Below are 26544 nucleotides of genomic sequence, written 5' to 3'. Positions count from 1 at the left end.
TCATGCTCGGCCTCCCAGGTCCCCAGACCTCAGTCCGTGCGATTATTGGCTTTGGGGTTACCTGAAGTCGCAAGTGTATCGTGATCGACCGACATCTCTAGGGATGCTGAAACACAACATGCCTCAACATAACTCCGGACATGCTTTACAGTGCTGTTCACAACATTATTCCTCGACTACAGCTGTTGTTGAAGAATGATGGTAGACATATTGAGCATTTCCTGTAAAGAACATCATCTTTGCTATGTCTTACTTTGTTATGCTAATTATTGCTATTCTGATCAGATGAAGCGCCATCTGTCGGACATTTTTTGAACGTTTGTATTTTTTTGGTTCTAGTAAAACCCCATGTCATTCCAAGCATGTGTGTCAATTTTTACCTCTCTATCTACATTACTCCGTGAGCTATTCAGTTTTCAAATTTATACTGACTTTTTGATCATCCGATAGATCAGGAACAACAGAGGGCCTATAACACCTCCTTGGGGAACGCCGGATATTACTTCTGTTTTACTCGATGGCTTTCCGTCTATTACTACGAACTGTGACCTTTCTGACAGGAAATCACGAATCCAGTCGCACAACTGAGGCGATACTTCGTAGGCACGCAGTTTGGTTAGAAGACGCTTGTGAGGAACGATATCGAAAGCCTTCTGGAAGTCTAAAAATATGGAATCAATTTGACATGCCCTATCGATAGCACTTATTACTTCGTGAGTATAAAGAGGTAGATGTGTTCCACAAGAACGATATTTTTTCTATGCTGACTATATGTCAATAAATTGTTTTCTTCGAGGTACTTCATAATGTTCGAATACAGTATATGTTCTAAAACCCTACTTCAAATCGACGTTAGTGATATAGATCTGCAATTCAGCGGATTACTCCAACTTCCCTTTTTGGATATTGGTGTAACTTGATCAATTTTCCAGTCTTTAGGTACGGATCTTTCGGTGAGCGAGTGGTTGTATATAACTGCTAAATATGGAGCTATTGTATCAGCATACTCTGAGAGGAACCCGACTGGTATACAATCTGGACCGGAGGTTTTGCCTTTATTAAGCTGCTTTGTTACACGGAGGATATCTACTTCTATGTTTCTCATCTTGGCAGTTGTTCCCGATTGGCATTCAGGAATATTATTTCGTCTTCTTCGGTGAAGGAGTTTCGGAAAACCGTGTTTAATAACTCTGCTTAAGTGGCACTGCCATCAGTGACTTCACCGTTGTTATTGCGTAGTGAAGGTATTGATTGCGTCTTGCCACTGGCGTGCTTTATGTATCCCTCTTTGGGTTTTCTGCCAGATTTCGAGACAGAATTTCGTTGTGGAAATTATTAAAAGCATATCTCATTGAAGTACTCACTGTATTTCGAACTTCGGTAAAACTGTGGCAATCTTTGTGATTTTGCGTGAAGTTCCCCTTTCATATGGTAGACAATAACGTAAGTAAATCGTCAAAGTCTTGGGATGCGGTGCAGATGCAGCAGGCTATAGATGCTGTTACCAGAGGCGAGATGGGATGTAACAGCTTCGGGCGTTGAAAGCATTCGAAGTTCCCCAGGCTATGATTTAGAAGACGAACTAGAAATACGAACAAAATCTTCAGTGGTGTTCAGAAGTGATTGGGTACATTCCAGGTAACTTTCAACACGGCAGTGGAGCATGAACTGGTACAACACCTTGCAGTCTCGCCCCCCCCCCCCCTCCCGTTTCCTAATTCCAGTTATCGTCCACAATAAGCAAAGTCTTTTGGTGTAGAGTTGGCTCCACTTACTCTTGTCTAGGGGTCTGATTCTTGAACCTGAAATTGTCACATTGTAGGTCCACGTGGCTGAATTGATCTAAAAAAAATTTGCTGATCGTTGCTGCAGAATTTTTGTTGTTACATTAATATATTTTGTCGCATTTCAGCATGTCATACAGTCTTTTGAATTTTCACGTTAACAAAGCCGAAATTACATTGTTCGCCCAAAATACGAAGACACATCACATCACATCAGAGGCATGCTTACTGCTACTTAACTCTGCGGTAATAACAATATTTCAAAAGGTTTACAATTTTCCTTGACAAATGAATTTATATTAATTTCGATTATTATTTCATAAATGAATCCAGAAATAAACATAATAAACAGTTCTAGATTGCGTAATGGAAATTTTAAATGTGCCAGATAATTCATAATTTCCATTGTTTCTAAAAATAGTTTTAAGGGGACCACACCGTGGTTAAGGTGGAAAAAAATCGATTTTCGGTTTTCATCATAATTCGATAGATTAAGGTTTTATTTAAGTACTGTGAATAGGATTTTGCTGAAAAATTTTTTTTTCGAGCATTTAAAGAGCATTTTCCTACCCCGTGTGTTTATGTGCCACTCCCACTTTTCTGTCACCCACTTTTCTGCATATATTTTAGATCTTTATGTCCCCTAAATTGTACGTTAGGGATTTTTTTTTACTCCCGAGTGTGTTGACTATCCTTGGAATGCAACAGTCGGTACTCTTTTGTTTCTGTTATTTGTAAACAACACGCTTTCAAACATGTGGTTTGTTTTGTTCAAGTGTGATTGCGAGTAGTTGTTATAGAAAACTTGCAGGTATACTATGGGCAGGCAATTAGGAGAAATAAAGAAAGTCTGGAGGCAATGAAGAGAGATGTTTGGGCCATATTCTTCCATAAGTCCTCTGTTGATGATAAGCCATGTCATGGATTGTGTCCATCAGGAGAAAATTCGTGGTGCAAATACAATAGGGCGCAGGCAACTGGAGAATCTTATTCTCACCAGCATTCTCTTCCTGGTGCTGTTATTACAGCAAGTAAACCTATTTTCAGAGACTTGGCTCATCCTGACCTTCTAAGGAAATGTCTTCAAGGGTAGACACAGAACACAAATGAATGTTTCAACAGCATAATTTGGAACCGCCTGCCTAAAATGGTATTTGTAGGCACACATACAATGAAACTAGGAGTTCATGATGCTGTTATTACATTCGATTGTGGCAATATCGGAAAGTGTTGGGTACTGAAAAAGCTGGGAGTTAATCCAGGTGAAAATGTGATCACTGGGCTGCAACATTGCGATAAAATGAGGATAGCCGATGCAGACGGTCTGCATCTAATATGGCCAAGAAAGCAAGGCAAACATCCAGCAAGGTGAAAAAGAAGCTGGAAGACCTGCTAGAGGCCAAAGAAGAGCCATCATATGCAGCAGGACAGTTTTAATTAACTGTAAGTAACAAATTTCAAAAGCTTTTCCTTTTAATCAATAACCCACAAACTAAAATTTTCAGTACATATGTCCCATTATATGAGAAACTATCATAGATAAAGGAATGAAATTTTCAGAGACACTGCATAACATAAAAAGCCACCTCTGGCACTACATTATTTATATTCCTCCATTAGGAAGTCCACAAAAGAAATTTTCTGCAGAAAAAACTTAATATTTTTGTTAACTATTTTAAAAATGTATTTCTTAAAAACTATGATATGGATAAAGTAGATTTTAGTACAGTTGACTCTATTAGCATCATGTAACATACGGTAAAAATATTAAGGTCGTGCATCAAATAGTTTTTTCAAAAATGGGTCAAATACTTGCCTAAATTAACATGGGTTAGATAGGCAGGGTGTGGCCCCCTTAACTGTACTCATCGAATGTAACACCGAAAATAAAGTAATTCCTTTTCATAAATTTTAGCTTGAAATATAACATATTGTGTATGAAATTATATGAAAGATTTCACAAAACAGCTGTTTGTATTGACCTGCCTACAATTCGAAAAATAATACTGGTATCGACAACTAATGTTGAGGAAAAGCAATGCTAGAGAAAAATGTCCCGTTACAGCCTGGAGCAATTGGAGTCGCGCATATTTTGTACGATTATGAAGAAGGCGAGACAACTTGCATTCCAAATAGCCGAGAAAATCAAAGAGGAAACTTATTTTTATAAAAGACGTATTTTACGAAGAAAGACCTTTTTGGCCACAGCAGTGATGCTGTCACTTGTCTGTACTGCTTGGAACTTTACTCGCATTGAAAACCTGGAGAGCACTGGTTAAGGTGTCAATAGAGTAATTTTTGGGCACAAACTGAATGGGCTGAAGTAAGCCACAGAACAAAAAAAAAAACTTTATCCGTTATGTCTGAAAATAGACAGGATTGGTGAGAAACAATTTTTCAGAAAGGAACTATTTTTATTGTTTCATCGTGATTAGTGATTCTCCACGTTTTTTTGCGACTGGCCTGAGAAACCTTTATTGATATTATCGAAGAACTGTTTCAGGAATAGTTTTTATTTGTTCTTAAGTACAAATCTGTTAAATATATCAGATATCTAATGCTTATCTGAATTTCTTGCTTTTTCTTACTTCTGTGTCATTTTACCCTGACATCGGTCTGAAATACACTCCTGGAAATTGTAATAAGAACACCGTGAATTCATTGTCCCAGGAAGGGGAAACTTTATTGACACATTCCTGGGGTCAGATACATCACATGATCACACTGACAGAACCACAGGCACATAGACACAGGCAACAGAGCATGCACAATGTCGGCACTAGTACAGTGTATATCCACCTTTCGCAGCAATGCAGGCTGCTATTCTCCCATGGAGACGATCGTAGAGATGCTGGATGTAGTCCTGTGGAACGGCTTGCCATGCCATTTCCACCTGGCGCCTCAGTTGGACCAGCGTTCGTGCTGGACGCGCAGACCGCGTGAGACGACGCTTCATCCAGTCCCAAACATGCTCAATGGGGGACAGATCCGGAGATCTTGCTGGCCAGGGTGGTTGACTTACACCTTCTAGAGCACGTTGGGTGGCACGGGATACATGCGGACGTGCATTGTCCTGTTGGAACAGCAAGTTCCCTTGCCGGTCTAGGAATGGTAGAACGATGGGTTCGATGACGGTTTGGATGTACCGTGCACTATTCAGTGTCCCCTCGTCGATCACCAGTGGTGTACGGCCAGTGTAGGAGATCGCTCCCCACACCATGATGCCGGGTGTTGGCCCTGTGTGCCTCGGTCGTATGCAGTCCTGATTGTGGCGCTCACCTGTACGGCGCCAAACACGCATACGACCATCACTGGCACCAAGGCAGAAGCGACTCTCATCGCTGAAGACGACACGTCTCCATTCGTCCCTCCATTCACGCCTGTCGCGACACCACTGGAGGCGGGCTGCACGATGTTGGGGCGTGAGCGGAAGACGGCCTAACGGTGTGCGGGACCGTAGCCCAGCTTCATGGAGACGGTTGCGAATGGTCCTCGCCGATACCCCAGGAGCAACAGTGTCCCTAATTTGCTGGGAAGTGGCGGTGCGGTCCCCTACGGCACTGCGTAGGATCCTACGGTCTTGGCGTGCATCCGTGCGTCGCTGCGGTCCGGTCCCAGGTCGACGGGCACGTGCACCTTCCGCCGACCACTGGCGACAACATCGATGTACTGTGGAGACCTCACGCCCCACGTGTTGAGCAATTCGGCGGTACGTCCACCCGGCCTCCCGCATGCCCACTATACGCCCTCGCTCAAAGTCCGTCAACTGCACATACGGTTCACGTCCACGCTGTCGCGGCATGCTACCAGTGTTAAAGACTGCGATGGAGCTCCGTATGCCACGGCAAACTGGCTGACACTGACGGCGGCGGTGCACAAATGCTGCGCAGCTAGCGCCATTCGACGGCCAACACCGCGGTTCCTGGTGTGTCCGCTGTGCCGTGCGTGTGATCATTGCTTGTACAGCCCTCTCGCAGTGTCCGGAGCAAGTATGGTGGGACTGACACACCGGTGTCAATGTGTTTATTTTCCATTTCCAGGAGTGTAGCATGTTATGAACTTTTTACAAGAATGTAAACACCTATGCTTTATATTAATTTAAAAACGTGGCACGAAGATAGCGAAACCTGGAAGTCAATGAGTAGTAGTAGTGGTAGTAGTATGGTATGGCTTCAAATGGCTCTGAGCACTATGGGACTCAACTGCTTTGGTCATCAGTCCCCTAGAACTTAGAACTACCTAAACCTAACGAACCTAAGGACATCACACACAACCATGCCCGAGGCAGGATTCGAATCTGCGACCGTAGCAGTCGCACGGATCCTGACTGCGCGCCTAGAACCACGAGACCACCGCGGCCGGCCTAGTATGGTATCCTGCAGTATGGTATCAGCAGTTGAAAACAATACGTTCTCTACGAAAGCCTCTTCCACTTTTGTCTGTCCATCGCCAGCCTTCTCATTTCTGAAAATCTGTCTCCTTTTATATTGTCCAGCACTTGATATTGTCTTTTTCCTTTTCCCCTTTTTCCCCTCCACCACTCCTTCTATTCCTTCCTTCAATAAACAGTCCCTCCTCAAACAATGTCCAACCCAGTTCCGTTTTCTCTTACTGATGAGTTTCAGCATGTTTCTTTCTTCTCCCACTCATCTTAAAACTTCTTCATTCCTTACTCGGTCTTCCGATTCCACTTTTTCCATTCTTCTCCATATCCACATCTCTAGTGCCTCCACAATTTTCTTTCATCTTCCTTCCTCAATGTCCAGGTCTCCGCACCGTTCACTGCAACACTCCAGATGCAACACTTGGCAAGTCTTTTCCTCAGGTGTTTGTTTAGTGGTCCGCAAAGTAATTTCTGTTTCCTCTTGAATCCTTCTTTTGCCTCTGCAATTCTTTTCCTAATTTCTGTTGAACAATACATATCATCCATTATTACACTTCCCAAGTAATTGAAGTTATTCACATGCTCTATTTCCTCTCCCCCTATACGGCCTTGGTCCTGATACAAATTTTCTTTAACATAATGGTTTATGAAGTAAAAACGCCCTAAAACAAAATGGCATCTCATTTTAGCCGGACTTCCCCTACTTCCCTCCTGGTCTCGCAAGAAAAATCAGTGAATCGGAAATGCGTCCCACTCTGTCTACAGCTGAACAGAAACTGGTAACGATGACAATAACGCTTAATAATCATAATAGGCAACGCAACAATGGTTTGCCGCTGATGCAGCCTATACCCATAAAGTGAGGAAAGCAAGGGGTAGTGATTGTTGCTGCGAGGCGACGAGAACAGAAAGAAGGAAGTACCAGGTGATCAAAAAGTCAGTATAAATATGAAAACTGAATAAATCACGGAATAATGTAGATAGAGAGGTACAAACTGACACACATGCTTGTAATGACATGGGGTTTTATTAGAACAAAAAAAAAATACAAACGTTCAAATAATGTCCGACAGATGGCGCTTCATCTGATCAGAATAGCAATAATTAGCATAACAAAGTACGACAAAGCAAAGATGATGTTCTTTACATGAAATGCTCAATATGTCCACCATCATTCCTGAACAATAGCTGTAGTCGAGGAATAATGTTGTGAACAGCACTGTAAAGTATGTCCGGAGTTACGTTGAGTCATTGGCGTCGGAGGTTGTCTTTCAGCATCCCTAGAGACGTCGGTCGATCACGATAGACTTGCGACTTCAGGTAACCCCAAAGCCAATAATCGCACGGACTGAGGTCTGGGGACCTGGGAGGCCAAGCATGACGAAAGTGGCGGCTGAGCACACGATCATCACCAAACGAAGCGCGTAAGAGATCTTTCACGCGTCTAGCAATACTTTGTTGCTTTTTTTGGTTCTAATAAAACCCCATGTCATTCCAAGCATGTGTGTCAATTTTTACCTCTCTATCTACAGTATTCAGTGTTTTATTAAGTTTTCAAATTTATACTGGCTTTTTTGATCACCCGCTATTTCTCTCTCTTCTACACTGCTCCCAACTCTTACCCGCACAACCGATCACCTTTTTCGGTAGAAATCACACACAGACGTAAGAACGGTTTCCGAAAGTGCATTAAAGGGGCATTTATCTTCGTATGGTTAGTAAGGAATATGATTAAATAAAACCTGTTGCAATACAATAACTTAGATCACTGTGGCTATCAGCAGTGGAAAACAATACGCTCTCTACCAAATTGTGCCGATAAGTCTCAAGCAGAATAAGGGCGAAACGCCTGCTCTGAGCGCACAGACTGAAGTCTGATGCTAGTGTCAATGCATTTATTCTCAAGAAGTGAGTGGCTGTAAGTGTTACCAACTCATCTCTGTAACAATCATGAACATTTCTTATACACTGAAACGCCAAAGAAACTGGTATAGTCATGCCTAGTCAAATACAGAGATATGTAAACAGGCAGAATGGGGGTCTGCGATAGGCAACGCCTGTATAAGACAAGCGTCTGGCGCAGTTGTTAGATCAGTTACTGCTGCTACAATGGCAAGTTATCAAGATTTAAGTGAGTTTGAACGCGGTGTTATAGTCGGGGGACGAGCGATGGGACTCAGCATCTCTGATGTAGCGGTGAAGTGGGGATTTTCCCGTGCGACCATTTCACGAGTGTATCGTGAATTTCGGGAATGCGGTAAACCATCGAATCTCCGACATTGCTGCGGCCGGAAGAAGACACTGCAAGAACGGGACCAACGACGAATGAAGAGAATCGTTCAACCTGACAGAAGTGCAACCCTTCCGCAAACTGCTGCCGATTTCAATGCTGGGCCATCAACAAGTGTCAGCGTGCGAACCATTGAACGAAACATCACCGACATAGGCTTTTGGAGCCGAAGGTCCATTCGTGTACCCATGATGACTACATGACACAAAGCTTTACACCTCGCCTGAACCCATCAACACCTACATTGGACTGTTGATGACTGGAAACATGTTGCCTGGTCGGGTCGGCCGGGGTGGACGAGTGGTTCTAGGGGCACCAGTCTGGAACCGCGCGACCGCTAAGGTCGCGGGTTCGAATCCTGCCTTGGGCATGTGTGTGATGTCCTTAGGTTAGTTAGGTTTAAGTAGTTGTATGTTCTAGGGGACTGATGACCTCAGATGTTAAGTCCCATAGTGGTCAGAGCCATTTGAACCATTTGCCTGGTCGGACCAGTCTCGTTTCAAATTGTATCGAGCAGATGGACGTGGTACAGGTATGGAGACAACCTCACGAATTCATGGACACTGCTTATCAACAAGGGACTGCTGAAGCTAATGGAGGTTGTGTAATGGTGTGGGGCCGTTGGAGTGATATGGGACCCCTGATACGTCTAGATACGACTCTGACAGGTGACACGCACGTAAGCATCCTGTTGTGATCATTTGCATCCATTCATGTCCATTGTGCATTCCGGCGGACTTAGGCAATTACAGCAGGACAATGCGACACCCCACACGTCCGGAATAGCTACATAATTGTTCCAGGAACACTCTTCTGAGTTTAAACGCTGTCGCTGGCCACCAAACTCCCCAGACAAGAACATTATTGAGCATACCTGGGATGCCTTGCAACATACCGTTCAGAAGAGATCTCCACCCCATCGTACTCTTACGGATTTACAGACAGCCCTGCAGTATTCGTGGTGTCAGTTCCCTCCAGCACTACTTCAGACATTAGTCGAGTCCATGCCACGTCGTGTTGCGGCACTTCTGCGTGCTCATGGGGGCCCTACACGATATTAGCCAGGTGTGCCAGTTTCTTTGGCTCTTCAGTGTATGTCTATCCAAGCAAACAATCACGTTATCGTTCCATAGCGTTTAAAGTGATTGTGAAATTTAGGAAAATACCTGTGTGAAAACGAACTTAAAAAAAAGAAAACGGATTATTGGGGGCCCTGGGGAAAGAAAAAAAAGGGAGAACGAAAATTAGACGAATAAAACATATAAATCCGGAAAAGAACGGAAAATCTGGTAACCCTGCTACATTTGTGCAGCGCAATTTGTTTATTTTGGAACTAACTGGGGAACTGTCGCGATAATTTCTTCAATTTCCCAATGGCGGTTAGCAGTGGCCGAGCGGTTCTAGGCACTTCAGTCCGGAAACGCGTGACCGCTACGGTAGCAGGTCCGAATCCTTCCTCGGGCATGGATGCGGGTGATGTCTTTAGGTTAGTTAGGTTTAAGTAGTTCTAAGTTCTAGGCGACTGATGACCTCCGATGTTGAGTCCCATAGTGCTCAGAGCCATTTGAACCATTTGAACCCAATGGCGTTTAATTAAGCCCATAGCCGGAAGTGTTTTGGGTATTATTCTGTTCAGTGTCGTTGCAGGTGTGTGGACGACCTGGAGAGGGTGATGGGCCAGTCCATCTTCGTCATCCTGCTCACCAACGTCATCAACATCTGCTCGCAGGCCTTCGCCTCTGCCGTTGTAAGTAGCTCAGCCAGATGCTCTGCTGACGGCATCAAACTTTCGCAACCTACCTCATTTCAACCTTGTCTTTGTTTTGTGAGATGTTTATCTTGATACGTGACAGATCTAAATTTTTTTCCGGAGCTCAGGCGCACATCCTAAGCTAATTTAGACTGAACGAAAATGTCATGATGTTTTGACTTTATTAATGAAGCCATCCGTCATAGCGTGTAATATAAGTCTGAAGTAATTTTCGGTCATCTGCTAACACTCCAAAGCCGCCAAAAAGTGACACATTTAAGATCCGCATAGATGATAAATTTGTCAAACTTCACATGTTTGTCAAATTCTCTGGCAGAGCTGCTTTATATACGTCTTTTTCAAACATACATCTTGTTTGATGTCTGGACGAAACATTGATTGACGACGGATTTGACAAACAAATTTGACTTGGTGCACTTGCGTTTGACAAACTAAGGTCATTATCATGCCATACTTCGATATGACAGGCAGCATAATGTAGAAGTTTCGTCCAATATTTTGAGCGACAATGACTTTTGATGATGTCTACTTTTCGTATCGTTAGTTTCCACAGTTGCGGAAACTAAAGTCGAAGGAAGGAAGGAAGATTAGTGTTTAACGTTGTAACATTACATGAATATGCGGTATATAGTCGGATCTACTTTGCGTCACGTGAGTGTAGGGGAGTCGAAACCCGTAGTGTCCCATGACGTCATATCAACATGAGTTTTTTTATACATGTTATTCATTTCTAAATTTTATTGATTATTTACAGAGTAAAGAATTTCATTATGTGCAACATCTAATAGGTAATGAGTTTTAATGAGATAGATATAAATATGTTTCGACATAGCAAATAACCTTGTTGCATTACACATGATATGTTTTCTCTTTGTAAGAAAAAAAAAAAAACTTTCGTGTTGGTCGTGTGCGCGATCAAGTAGTCGTCGAGTGTGGATCTGCTGTAACTTTCATGAATCGGCAATTGTTAATCTACAACCCACAGTTGATTTAAAAATTATCCTAGCGAACCACGGCCCGACTTGGTGCAAACAAATCGCGCGCGAATTCTCAAATATCGGCGCGGAATTTAAGATACGCGGCAGGATATGGGGCGTTATCGTCGTGTGTGTGATTCAGTAGCATTAACCGCAATTTACGGACATTAGCTTGATAATAACTATCAAAGACTTATATGACCGGCATAGTAATCGTCTTGATACTTAAAGCAAGCGAGAAGCGATTTACTGTCGGGATACGACAAATATTAATCATTGCATAGTCAGCATGTTGATACGTTGCTTAGCAACTCATAAACGGACAGTGATAGAATTATTGAAACGATCTTTTAAGTATTAACGACCACTACACACACATCAGAAAATAATTACTCTAACTGTGAGTGACTTCTGGATTGGATGAGTGTTTTTCAGCTAATTGGTATTAATAAACGTCTTTCGAGGTTGAAACTTCATCAATGGTGTCGCGCTCATTCAGTTTAGTAGAACGATAGATAATACACTCCTGGAAATGGAAAAAAGAACACATTGACACCGGTGTGTCAGACCCACCATACTTGCTCCGGACACTGCGAGAGGGCTGTACAAGCAATGATCACACGCACGGCACAGCGGACACACCAGGAACCGCGGTGTTGGCCGTCGAATGGCGCTAGCTGCGCAGCATTTGTGCACCGCCGCCGTCAGTGTCAGCCAGTTTGCCGTGGCATACGGAGCTCCATCGCAGTCTTTAACACTGGTAGCATGCCGCGACAGCGTGGACGTGAACCGTATGTGCAGTTGACGGACTTTGAGCGAGGTCGTATAGTGGGCATGCGGGAGGCCGGGTGGACGTACCGCCTAATTGCTCAACACGTGGGGCGTGAGGTCTCCACAGTACATCTATGTTGTCGCCAGTGGTCGGCGGAAGGTGCACGTGCCCGTCGACCTGGGACCGGACCGCAGCGACGCACGGATGCACGCCAAGACCGTAGGATCCTACGCAGTGCCGTAGGAGACCGCACCGCCACTTCCCAGCAAATTAGGGACACTGTTGCTCCTGGAGTATCGGCGAGGACCATTCGCAACCGTCTCCATGCAGCTGGGCTACGGTCCCGCACACCGTTAGGCCGTCTTCCGCTCACGCCCCAACATCGTGCAGCCCGCCTCCAGTGGTGTCGCGGCAGGCGTGAATGGAGGGACGAATGGAGACGTGTCGTCTTCAGCGATGAGAGTCGCTTCTGCCTCGGTGCCAATGATGGTCGTATGCGTGTTTGGCGCCGTGCAGGTGAGCGCCACAATCAGGACTGCATACGACCGAGGCACACAGGGCCAACACCCGGCATCATGGTGTGGGGAGCGATCTCCTACACTGGCCGTACACCACTGGTGATCGTCGAGGGGACACTGAATAGTGCACGGTACATCCAAACCGTCATCGAACCCATCGTTCTACCATTCTTAGACCGGCAAGGGAACTTGCTGTTCCAACAGGACAATGCACGTCCGCATGTATCCCGTGCCACCCAACGTGCTCTAGAAGGTGTAAGTCAACTACCCTCGCCAGCACGATCTCCGGATCTGTCCCCCATTGAGCATGTTTGGGACTGGATGAAGCGTCGTCTCACGCGGTCTGCACGTCCAGCACGAACGCTGGTCCAACTGAGGCGCCAGGTGGAAATGGCATGGCAAGCCGTTCCACAGGACTACATCCAGCATCTCTACGATCGTCTCCATGGGAGAATAGCAGCCTGCATTGCTGTGAAAGGTGGATATACACTGTACTAGTGCCGACATTGTGCATGCTCTGTTGCCTGTGTCTATGTGCCTGTGGTTCTGTCAGTGTGATCATGTGATGTATCTGACCCCAGGAATGTGTCAATAAAGTTTCCCCTTCCTGGGACAATGAATTCACGGTGTTCTTATTTCAATTTCCAGGAGTGTACTAGCTACGCTACTATTTACAGTTTTAAGAGAAAAGAGAGCACATACCTGTTTTTTTTTTTTTCTTTTGAGAAATGTTCGTACTTCAGTAGTCAGTCTTCTGAAATCAGAGGCACGAGTGATGCTCCCTCACAGCACTACAATATCGTGAACTAACAAACACACGTGCCCCCTACTCACTACATTTCTGCATTGAAAAACCTGAGATGTAGCCGCGGTACGAAGAAGGAAGAAAGAAGAGGAAAGATCAGCGAAGGAAACGGAGCAAAGAGAGAAGGGGATGTCACAACGTCCGGTCGATATCGAGGTCATTAGAGACGGAGCACGAGCTTGGCTTGGGTCAAGGATGAGGAAGAAAATCGGCCGTGTCCTGTCAAGGGAACCATCCCGGCATTTGCCTGGCGCGATTTAGGGAATTCGCAGAAAAACTAAATCTGGATGGCCGGACGTGTATTTGAAACGTCATCCTCCCGAATGTGAGACCAGTGAGCTAACCACTGCGACAACTCGCCTGGTGAAACTAAAAGCCGGCCGATGGTGGTCTAGCGGTTCTGGCGCTACAGTCTGGAACCGCGCGACCGCTACGGTCGCAGGTTCGAATCCTGCCTCGGGCATGGATCTGTGTGTTGTCCTTAGGTTAGTTAGGTTTAAGTAGTTCTAAGTTCTAGGGGACTTATGACCTCAGCAGTTGAGTCCCATAGTGCTCAGAGCCATTTGAACCATTTGAAACTAAAATCAAATAACTACTTGGACCAAAACCACATTTGCCTTTTAATTTTTCATTTATTGCTTCACGTGTTTCGATAGTAATGTAGCTCAAAGTTCGAAATCTGCACCAGCTGCCAGATTTATGACAGCTGTAGAGAACCTTTGAGAAACTGAACTAAATTTTCGCAGAACGGTGCATTGTTTTCATTGTGAGTGGGAAATAATTTGAACAAATCATTAAAAGTTGGACTATCGATTCGAAGGTAGTAATTTCATTTAGCAGGTTTTCTTGGTTCCAGTTATCTCTCACAGTTTCAACCATTCACTGGAGCTGCGTCTAGTTCTCATCATCTTTATACAGACTGGTTACGTCAATGCGAGAAACATGTTGTCTGCGGTGTTCACTACTCACAATAGTGTTAAAATACTTCGTGAAACCATACCCAAAGTGTGAGAGTTTCTTTAGAAGTGAGGTTAAATTTGAAATACTGGGTTAGAATGTCTCCGTTTTTGTTTGACAAACCCGTGGATAAAATACTGTGAATTTGACAGACAAGCTTTATTGTTTACAGAGGTCTTAACGAAGTTCAGGCGAATGTACAGATTCCACCAGAAGTACTTTGTCATTATCTGGGGGCAGGTTTCTCAGACAAAAGGAAACCTTGTAAACGTTGTCAATGACAAGCTACATCTAGGGATTTCCATAAAACGAAGTAACTTGTTGTTTTACTTCAGTTTAACACATCATGTAGGGTGGCAAGTGGATTTTAAATATTCGTCGCTGTATTCACAAGAGCCTGGAAACTACTTTTGCGGTCTGCCAGAAAGCGATGGAGAACATACTGACCATAATTTCCAGTCTGCAAGTCCACATTCTGCTTGTGCTTACTGAAAGAAGATGTTCCTACATAAAACTTACTTAGCGGGATCGGGGACTATGACTAAAAATAACAGTTTTGAGTTCTAACTGATTAATACAGGGTTATTCTAAATGATGGACCCAATTTCAGAACTTCGTATTTTTTCAAACACAAATAAAAAATGAACAAGTTTTATACCTCTGCCGTGGTAAGTAGCTCAGCCAGATGCTCTGCTGACGGCATCAAACTTTGGCAACCTACCTCATTTCAACCTTATCTCTATTTTGTGAGATGTTTATCTTGATATGTGACAGATCTAAATTTTTTCCAGAGCTCAGTCGCACATCGTAAGCTAATTTAGACTGAACCAAAATGTCATGATGTTTTGACTGTATTACACCTAAGTTAATGAAGCCAACCGTCATAGGGTGTAATATAACTCTGCAGTAATTTTCGGCCATCTAAACACTACAAAGCCGCCAAAAACTGACACAATTAAGATCCCCATTTGTCAAACTTCACATGTTTGCCAAATTCTTTGGCAGAGCTGCTTTATATACGTCTTTTTCAAACATACATCTTGTTTGATGTCTGGACGAAACTTTGATTGACGACCGATTTGGCAAACAAATTTGTCGTGGTGCCCTTGCGTTTGACAAACAAAGGTCGTTATCATGCCATACTTCGATATGACAGGCAGCATAATGTAGAAGTTTCGTCCCATATTTTGAGCGACAATGACTTTTGACGATGTCTACTTTTCGTATCGTTAGTTTCCACAGTTGCGGAAAATCGAAGTAAATAAGGAAGATTAGTGTTTAACGTTGTAACATTACATGAATATGCCCTATATAGTCGGATCTACTTTGCGTCACGTGAGAGTAGGGCAGACGAAACCCGTAGTGACCCACGACGTCATATCAACATGAGTATTTTATACATATCATTCATTTCTAAATTTTATTGATTATTTACAGAGTAAAGAATTTAAATATGTGCAACATTTAATAGGTAATGAGTTTTAATCAGATAGATATAAATATATTTTGAAATAGCAAATAACCTTGTTGCATTACGCATGATATGTTTTCTCTTTGTAAGGAAAAAAAAAAAAAACTTCCGTGTTGCTCGTGTTCGCGATCAAGTGGTCGTCGAGTGTGGATCTGCTGTAACTTTCATGAATGGGCATAGATTTATTAATTTACAACCCACAGTTGCTTTAAAAATATTCTAGCGAACCACGGCCCGACTTTGGCGCAAACAAATCACGCGCGAATTCTCAAATATCGGCGCGGAATTTAAGATACGCGGCTGGATATTGGGCGTTTACGGAAATTAGCTTGATAATAACTATCAAAGACTTATATGAGCGGCATAGTAATCGTCTTGATGCTTAAAGCAAGCGAGAAGCGATTTACTGTCGGGATACGACAAATATTAATCATTGCATAGTCAGCATGTTGATACGTTGCTTAGCAACTCATAAACGGACAGTGATAGAATTATTGAAACGATCTTTTAAGTATTAGCGACCACTACACACACATCAGAAAATAATTACTCTAACTGTGAGTGACTTCTGGATTGGATGAGTGTTTTTCAGCTAATTGGTATTAATAAACGTCTTTCGAGGTTGAAACTTCATCAATGGTGTCACGCTCATTCAGTTTAGTAGAACGATAGATAATACACTCCTGGAAATGGAAAAAAGAACACATTGACACCGGTGTGTCAGACCCACCATACTTGCTCCGAACACTGCGAGAGGGCTGACAAGTAATGATCACACGCACGGCACAGCGGACACACCAGGAACCGCGGTGTTGGCCGTCGAATGGCGCTAGCTGCGCAGCATTTGTGCACCGCCGCCGTCAGTGTCAGCCAGTTTGCCGTGGCATACGGAGCTCCGTCGCAGTCTTTAACACTGGTAGCATGCCGCGACAGCGTGGACGTGAACCGTATGTGCAGTTGACGGACTTTGAGCGAGGTCGTATAGTGGGCATGCGGGAGGCCGGGTGGACGTACCGCCTAATTGCTCAACACGTGGGGCGTGAGGTCTCCACAGTACATCGATGTTGTCGCCAGTGGTCGGCGGAAGGTGCACGTGCCCGTCGACCTGGGACCGGACCGCAGCGACGCACGGATGCACGCCAAGACCGTAGGATCCTACGCAGTGCCGTAGGAGACCGCACCGCCACTTCCCAGCAAATTAGGGACACTGTTGCTCCTGGAGTATCGGCGAGGACCATTCGCAACCGTCTCCATGAAGCTGGGCTACGGTCCCGCACACCGTTAGGCCGTCTTCCGCTCACGCCCCAACATCGTGCAGCCCGCCTCCAGTGGTGTCGCGGCAGGCGTGAATGGAGGGACGAATGGAGACGTGTCGTCTTCAGCGATGAGAGTCGCTTCTGCCTTGGTGCCAATGATGGTCGTATGCGTGTTTGGCGCCGTGCAGGTGAGCGCCACAATCAGGACTGCATACGACCGAGGCACACAGGGCCAACACCCGGCATCATGGTGTGGGGAGCGATCTCCTACACTGGCCGTACACCACTGGTGATCGTCGAGGGGACACTGAATAGTGCACGGTACATCCAAACCGTCATCGAACCCATCGTTCTACCATTCTTAGACCGGCAAGGGAACTTGCTGTTCCGACAGGACAATGCACGTCCGCATGTATCCCGTGCCACCCAACGTGCTCTAGAAGGTGTAAGTCAACTACCCTGGCCAGCACGATCTCCGGATCTGTCCCCCATTGAGCATGTTTGGGACTGGATGAAGCGTCGTCTCACGCGGTCTGCACGTCCAGCACGAACGCTGGTCCAACTGAGGCGCCAGGTGGAAATGGCATGGCAAGCCGTTCCACAGGACTACATCCAGCATCTCTACGATCGTCTCCATGGGAGAATAGCAGCCTGCATTGCTGTGAAAGGTGGATATACACTGTACTAGTGCCGACATTGTGCATGCTCTGTTGCCTGTGTCTATGTGCCTGTGGTTCTGTCAGTGTGATCATGTGATGTATCTGACCCCAGGAATGTGTCAATAAAGTTTCCCCTTCCTGGGACAATGAATTCACGGTGTTCTTATTTCAATTTCCAGGAGTGTACTAGCTACGCTACTATTTACAGTTTTAAGAGAAAAGAGAGCACATACCTGTTTTTTTTTTTTTCTTTTGAGAAATGTTCGTACTTCAGTAGTCAGTCTTCTGAAATCAGAGGCACGAGTGATGCTCCCTCACAGCACTACAATATCGTGAACTAACAAACACACGTGCCCCCTACTCACTACATTTCTGCATTGAAAAACCTGAGATGTAGCCGCGGTACGAAGAAGGAAGAAAGAAGAGGAAAGATCAGCGAAGGAAACGGAGCAAAGAGAGAAGGGGATGTCACAACGTCCGGTCGACATCGAGGTCATTAGAGACGGAGCACGAGCCTGGCTTGGGTCAAGGACGAGGAAGAAAATCGGCCGTGTCCTGTCAAGGGAACCATCCCGGCATTTGCCTGGCGCGATTTAGGGAATTCGCAGAAAAACTAAATCTGGATGGCCGGACGTGTATTTGAAACGTCATCCTCCCGAATGTGAGACCAGTGAGCTAACCACTGCGACAACTCGCCTGGTGAAACTAAAAGCCGGCCGATGGTGGTCTAGCGGTTCTGGCGCTACAGTCTGGAACCGCGCGACCGCTACGGTCGCAGGTTCGAATCCTGCCTCGGGCATGGATCTGTGTGTTGTCCTTAGGTTAGTTAGGTTTAAGTAGTTCTAAGTTCTAGGGGACTTATGACCTCAGCAGTTGAGTCCCATAGTGCTCAGAGCCATTTGAACCATTTGAAACTAAAATCAAATAACTACTTGGACCAAAATCACATTTGCCTTTTAATTTTTCATTTATTGCTTCACGTGTTCCGATAGTAATGTAGCTCAAAGTTCGAAATCTGCACCAGCTGCCAGATTTATGACAGCTGTAGAGAACCTTTGAGAAACTGAACTAAATTTTCGCAGAACGGTGCATTGTTTTCATTGTGAGTGGGAAATAATTTGAACAAATCATTAAAAGTTGGACTATCGATTCGAAGGTGGTAATTTCATTTAGCAGGTTTTCTTGGTTCCAGTTATCTCTCACAGTTTCAACCATTCACTGGAGCTGCGTCTTGTTCTCATCATCTTTATACAGACAGGTAACGTCAATGCGAGAAACATGTTGTCTGCGGTGTTCACTACTCACAATAGTGTTAAAATACTTCGTGAAACCGTACCCAAAGTGTGAGAGTTTCTTTAGAAGTGAGGTTAAATTTGAAATACTGGGTTAGAATGTCTCCGTTTTTGTTTGACACACCCGTGGATAAAATACTGTGAATTTGACAGACAAGCTTTATTGTTTACAGAGGTCTTAACGAAGTTCAGGCGAATGTACAGATTCCACCAGAAGTACTTTGTCATTATCTGGGGGCAGGTTTCTCAGACAAAAGGATACCTTGTAAACGTTGTGAATGACAAGCTGCATCTAGGGATTTCCATAAAACGAAGTAGCTTGTTGTTTTACTTCAGTTTAACACATCATGTAGGGCGGCAGGTGGATTTTAAATATTCGTCGCTGTATTCACAAGAGCCTGAAAACTACTTTTGCGGTCTGCCAGAAAGCGATGGAGAACATACTCACCATAATTTCCAGTCTGCAAGTCCACATTCTTCTTGTGCTTACTGAAAGAAGGTGTTCCTTCTTACAACTTACTTAGCGGAATCGGGGACTATGACTAAAAATAACAGTTTTTAGTTCTAACTGATTAATACAGGGTTATTCTAAATGATGGACCCAATTTCAGAACTTCGTATTTTTTCAAACACAAATAAAAAATGAACAAGTTTTATACCAATGACCAATGAAAAGAGCGGCAGTCTCCACGGAATGCTGACGTCCAATACTTAGTTCTCACAGCCGGCACGGTAGCTCAGCGTGTTCGGTCAGAGGGTTAGCTGCCCTCTGTAAAAAAAAAAAAAAAAAAAAAAAAAAAACACCTGAGTTGATGGATCAATAACGAACTTCAAAGGGCGTCAGGGGACGTCCGCCACGAACAAATGAAAACGAACTATAAAGAAGAAAATGAGATTTAAAAAGAAAAGAAAGAAAAATATGGTCAGTGTGACAGATTGTCAATCCTCTGCGCCCGGGTTCGATTCCCGGCTGGGTCGTGGAATTTTCTCCGCCCAGCGGCTGGGTGTTGTCCTGTCCTCCTCATCATCATCATCCTATCATCCTCATCGACTGCAGGTCGCAGATGTGGCGTCGAATTGAAAGACCGGCACCCTGCGAATGGCGTGCCCGACGGGGGGCCCTAGACTTACGATTAAATTAAATAATAATGTTTGACATCAATTTATAACTTTAATAATTTGTAATTATTTTAGTTTTTAATAATTATTTAATACTTAGACTTGTGATAAATGTTATAAATGTTCAATGTGGGCACCAATTGCTGCACAGCAAACATAGGTGCGGAAGCAAAACTCATTGCACACATGCGAAAGCGAATCAGCTGTTACTGAGTGCACGGGAGCAGCGATCCGATTCTGCAGACCATCCAGGATGGTCGACAGAGGCGGGACGGAAACAGCTTCCTTCACATAACCCCATAAGAAATAGTCGCAGGGCGTGAGGAGATCTCGGTGGCCAGAAGTGCAGAGCCACATCCTCAAGTCCACTGCGGCCGATCCAGCACTGGGGAAGGGAGTCATTCAAATGTCCAAATGGTTCAAATGGCTCTAAGCACTATGTGACTTAACTTCTGAGGTCATCAGTCCCCTAGACATAGAACTACTTAAACCTAACTAACCTAAGAACATCACGCACATCCATGCCCGAGGCAGGATTCGAACCTGCGACCGTAGCAGTCGCGCGATTCCGGACTGAAGCGCCTAGAAAAAATGGTTCAAATGGCTCTGAGCACTATGGGACTTAACTTCTGAGGTCATCAGTCCCCTAGAACTTAGAACTACTTAAACCTAACTAACCTAAGAACATCACGCACATCCATGCCTGAGGCAGGATTCGAATCTGCGACCGTAGCAGTCGCGCGGTTCCGGACTGAAGCGCCTAGAAAAAATGGTTCAAATGGCTCTGAGCACTATGGAACTTCTGAGGTCATCAGTCCCCTAGAACTTAGAACTACTTAAACCTAACTAACCTATGGACATCACGCACATCCATGCCTGAGGCAGGATTCGAATCTGCGACCGTAGCAGTCGCGCGATTCCGGACTGAAGCGCCTAGAAAAAATGGTTCAAATCGGTCTGAGCACTATGGGACTTAACTTCTGAGGTCATCAGTCCCCTAGAACTTAGAACTACTTAAACCTAACTAACCTAAGGACATCACGCACATCCATGCCCGAGGCAGGATTCGAATCTGCGACCGTAGCAGTCGCGCGATTCCGGACTGAAGCGCCTAGAAAAAATGGTTCAAATGGCTCTGAGCACTATGGGACATAACTTCTGAGGTCATCAGTTCCCTAAAACTTAGAACTACTTAAACCTAACTAACCTAAGAACATCACACACATCCATGCCTGAGGCAGGATTCGAATCTGCTACCGTAGCAGTCGCGCTATTCCGGACTGAAGCGCCTAGAAAAAATGGTTCAAATGGCTCTGAGCAATATGGGACTTAACTTCTGGGGTCATCAGTCCCCTAGAACTTAGAACTACTTAAACCTAACTAACCTATGGACATCACGCACATCCATGCCTGAGGCAGGTTTCGAATCTGCGACCGTAGCAGTCGCGCGATTCCGGACTGAAGCGCCTAGAAAAAATGGTTCAAATGGCTCTGAGCACTATGGGACTTAACTTCTGAGGTCTTCAGTCCCCTAGAACTTAGAACTACTTAAACCTAACTAACCTAAGAACATCACGCACATCCATGCCTGAGGCAGGATTCGAATCTGCGACCGTAGCAGTCGCGCGATTCCGGACCGAAGCGCCTAGAAAAAATGGTTCAAATGGCTCTGAGCACTATGGGACTTAACTTCTGAGGTCATCAGTCCCCTAGAACTTAGAACTACTTAAACCTAACTAACCTAAGGACATCACACGCATCCATGCCGGAGGCAGGATTCGAATCTGCTGCCGTAGCAGTCGCGCGATTCCGGACTGAAACGGCTAGAAAAAATGGTTCAAATGGCTCTGAGCACTATGGGACTTAACTTCTGAGGTCATCAGTCCCCTAGAACTTAGAACTACTTAAACCTAACTAACCTAAGAACATCACGCACATCCATGCCTGAGGCAGGATTCGAACCTGCGACCGTAGCAGTCGCGCGATTCCGGACTGAAGCGCCTAGAAAAAATGGTTCAAATCGGTCTGAGCACTATGGGATTTAACTTCTGAGGTCATCAGTCCCCTAGAACTTAGAACTACTTAAACCTAACTAACCTAAGGACATCACGCACATCCATGCCTGAGGCAGGATCCGAATGTGCGACCGTAGCAGTCGCGCGATTCCGGACTGAAGCGCCTAGAAAAAATGGTTCAAATGGCTCTGAGCACTATGGGACTTAACTTCTGAGGTCATCAGAACCCTAAAACTTAGAACTACTTAAACCTAACTAACCTAAGGACTTCACGCACATCCATGCCTGAGGCAGGATTCGAATCTGCTATCGTAGCAGTCGCGCTATTCCGGACTGAAGCGCCTAGAAAAAATGGTTCAAATGGCTCTGAGCACTATGGGACTTAACTTCTGAGGTCATCAGTCCCCTAGAACTTAGAACTACTTAAACCTAACTAACCTAAGAACATCACGCACTTCCATGCCCGAGGCAGGATTCGAGACAGCGGCCGTAGCAGTCTCGCGATTCCGGACTGAAGCGCCTAGAAAAAATGGTTCAAATGGGTCTGAGCACTATGGGACTTAACTTCTGAGGTCATCAGTCCCCTAGAACTTAGAACTACTTAAACCTAACTAACCTATGGACATCACGCACATCCATGCCCGAGGCAGGATTCGAACCTGCGACCGTAGCAGTCGCGCGCTTCCGGACTGAAGCGCCTAGAAAAAATGGTTCAAATCGGTCTGAGCACTATGGGACTTAACTTCTGAGGTCATCAGTCCCCTAGAACGTAGAACTACTTAAACCTAACTAACCTAAGGACATCACGCACATCCATGCCTGAGGCAGGATTCGAATCTGCGGCCGTAGCAGTCGCGCGATTCCGGACTGAAGCGCCTAGAAAAAATGGTTCAAATGGCTCTGAACACTATGGCACTTAACTTCTGACGTCATCAGTCCCCTAGAACTTAGAACTACTTAAACCTAACTAACCTAACAACATCACGCACATCCATGCCCGAGGCAGGATTCGAATCTGCGACCGTAGCAGGCGCGCGATTCCGGACTGAAGCGCCTAGAAAAAATGGTTCAAATGACTCTAAGCAGTATGGGACTTAACTTCTGAGGTCATCAGTCCCCTAGAACTTAGAACTACTTAAACCTAACTAACCTAAGAACATCACACACATCCATGCCTGAGGCAGGATTTGAATCTGCGACCGTAGCAGTCGCGCGATTCCGGACTGAAGCGCCTGGAAAAAATGGTTCAAATGGCTCTGAGCACTATGGGACTTAACTTCTGAGGTTATCAGTCCCCTAGAACTTAGAACTACTTAAACCTAACTAACCTAAGAACATCACGCACATCCATGCCCGAGGCAGGATTCGAATCTGCGACCGTAGCAGTCGCGCTATTCCGGACTGAAGCGCCTAGAAAAAATGGTTCAAATGGCTCTGAGCACTATGGAACTTCTGAGGTCATCAGTCCCCTAGAACTTAGAACTACTTAAACCTAACTAACCTAAGAACATCACGCACTTCCATGCCCGAGGCAGGATTCGAACCAGCGGCCGTAGCAGTCTCGCGATTCCGGACTGAAGCGCCTAGAAAAAATGGTTCAAATGGGTCTGAGCACTATGGGACTTAACTTCTGAGGTCATCAGTCCCCTAGAACTTAGAACTACTTAAACCTAACTAACCTATGGACATCACGCACATCCATGCCCGAGGCAGGATTCGAACCTGCGACCGTAGCAGTCGCGCGCTTCCGGACTGAAGCGCCTAGAAAAAATGGTTCAAATCGGTCTGAGCACTATGGGACTTAACTTCTGAGGTCATCAGTCCCCTAGAACTTAGAACTACTTAAACCTAACTAACCTAAGGACATCACGCACATCCATGCCTGAGGCAGGATTCGAATCTGCGGCCATAGCAGTCGCGCGATTCCGGACTGAAGCGCCTAGAAAAAATGGTTCAAATGGCTCTGAACACTATGGCACTTAACTTCTGACGTCATCAGTCCCCTAGAACTTAGAACTACTTAAACCTAACTAACCTAACAACATCACGCACATCCATGCCCGAGGCAGGATTCGAATCTGCGACCGTAGCAGGTGCGCGATTCCGGACTGAAGCGCCTAGAAAAAATGGTTCAAATGACTCTGAGCAATATGGGACTTAACTTCTGAGGTCATCAGTCCCCTAGAACTTAGAACTACTTAAACCTAACTAACCTAAGAACATCACACACATCCATGCCTGAGGCAGGATTTGAATCTGCGACCGTAGCAGTCGCGCGATTCCGGACTGAAGCGCCTGGAAAAAATGGTTCAAGTGGCTCTGAGCACTATGGGACTTAACTTCTGAGGTTATCAGTCCCCTAGAACTTAGAACTACTTAAACCTAACTAACCTAAGAACATCACGCACATCCATGCCCGAGGCAGGATCCGAATCTGCGACCGTAGCAGTCGCGCGATTCCGGACTGAAGCGCCTAGAAAAAATGGTTCAAATGGCTCTGAGCACTATGGGACTTAACTTCTGAGGTTATCAGTCCCCTAGAACTTAGAACTACTTAAACCTAACTAACCTAAGAACATAACGCACATCCATGCCCGAGGCAGGATTCGAATCTGCGACCGTAGCAGTCGCGCGATTCCGGACTGAAGCGCCTGGAAAAAATGGTTCAAATGGCTCTGAGCACTATGGGACTTAACTTCTGAGGTCATCAGTCCCCTAGAACTTAGAACTACTTAAACCTAACTAACCTAAGAACAACACACACATCCATGCCTGAGGCAGGATTTGAATCTGCGTCCGTAGCAGTCGCACGATTCCGGACTGAAGCGCATAGAAAAAATGGTTCAAATGGCTCTGAACACTATGGGACTTAACTTCTGAGGTCATCAGTCCCCTAGAACATAGAACTACTTAAACCTAACTAACCTAAGAACATCACGCACATCCATGCCCGAGGCAGGATTCGAATCTGCGACCGTAGCAGTCGCGCGATTCCGGACTGAAGCGCCTAGAAAAAATGGTTCAAATGACTCTGAGCACTATGGGACTTAACTTCTGAGGTCATCAGTCCCCTAGAACTTAGCACTACTTAAACCTAACTAACCTAAGAACATCACGCACATCCATGCCCGAGGCAGGATTCGAATCTGCGACCGTAGCAGTCGCGCGATTCCGGACTGAAGCGCCTGGAAAAAATGGTTCAAATGGCTCTGAGCACTATGGGACTTAACTTCTGAGGTTATCAGTCCCCTAGAACTTAGAACTACTTAAACCTAACTAACCTAAGAACATCACGCACATCCATGCCCGAGGCAGGATTCGAATCTGCGACCGTAGCAGTCGCGCGATTCCGGACTGAAGCGCCTAGAAAAAATGGTTCAAATGGCTCTGAGCACTATGGGACTTAACTTCTGAGGTTATCAGTCCCCTAGAACTTGGAACTACTTAAACCTAACTAAGCTAAGAACATCACGCACATCCATGCCTGAGGCAGGATTCGAATCTACGACCGTAGCAGTCGCGCGATTCCGGACTGAAGCGCCTGGAAAAAATGGTTCAAATGACTCTGAGCACTATGGGACTTAACTTCTGAGGTCATCAGTCCCCTAGAACTTAGAACTACTTAAACCTAACTAACCTAAGAACATCACGCACATCCATGCCTGAGGCAGGATTCGAACCTGCGACCATAGCAATCGCGCGATTCCGGACTGAAGCGGCTAGAACCGCTCGGCCACTCCGGCCGGCAAGCGCCTAGAACCGCTTTGCCACAGCGGCAGGCGGAGTCACTCAAAAAGTCTCGTATATCACGGTGCCAATGGGGTGGACCTCCATCTGGTTGGAAAATGAATTCCTGGGGATCTTCGGTAACTTCAGGTAACAGCCGTTGTTGGAACATGTCTAGGTACCTGATACCCATTACAGTTCTTTCCGCTAAGGAAAATGGTCCGTAAACCTTTGTACGGAATACGGCACAGAAGACGATGATCTTTTGTGTGTCTCTTTCGTGTCTTGCAATGGTGAATGTGGATTTTCCAAACGCCATATACGAACATTCTGTCTGTTGAGTTTTCCTCTAAGTTGGAACGTCGCTTCATCGCTAAAACTTACACGCTGCAGAAATGCGTCATCTTCCACCTTTGCTAGGACATAACCACAAAACGCGAGAAGCTTCTCTTTGTCATCGGGGTTGATGGTCTGCACAAGTTGTAATTGGTAGGCCAAACGCCGTCTCATAACTTTCCATACAGGTGGTTGGGGTATTCCAAGTTCTCAACTGGCTTTATTCGTAGAGTTACTGCGACTAGGCACAAAACTTTCTCGAATCCGTCGGACATCATCCCCTGGCACACGCGGTCGGCCTGTGCTTTTTCCTTTGCATACACTCCCAGCCTGTTTAAATTGCTTAAATCAACGGCTAATGCTTTTGGGAGTTGGTGGTTGAATACCAACTTTGGTACGAAATGCCCGCTCC

At 45.3% G+C, this 26544-nt stretch overlaps 1 protein-coding gene across 1 annotated transcript in view; it reads left to right on the top strand.

The window, feature by feature from the left end:
* Positions 1-26544, top strand: part of LOC126212712 (odorant receptor Or2-like) — a 144026-nt gene that overhangs the window by 23658 nt on the left and 93824 nt on the right. The window contains exon 2 of the mRNA XM_049940124.1: positions 10106-10205. Coding sequence (XP_049796081.1) covers positions 10106-10205 — 100 coding nt within the window. The remainder of the gene's footprint in view (positions 1-10105; positions 10206-26544) is intronic.

The sequence above is a fragment of the Schistocerca nitens genome, chromosome 11 (assembly GCF_023898315.1).
Source record: "Schistocerca nitens isolate TAMUIC-IGC-003100 chromosome 11, iqSchNite1.1, whole genome shotgun sequence".
Classification (NCBI taxonomy): domain Eukaryota; kingdom Metazoa; phylum Arthropoda; class Insecta; order Orthoptera; family Acrididae; genus Schistocerca; species Schistocerca nitens.
This window is presented reverse-complemented; position numbering and strand designations above follow the sequence as displayed.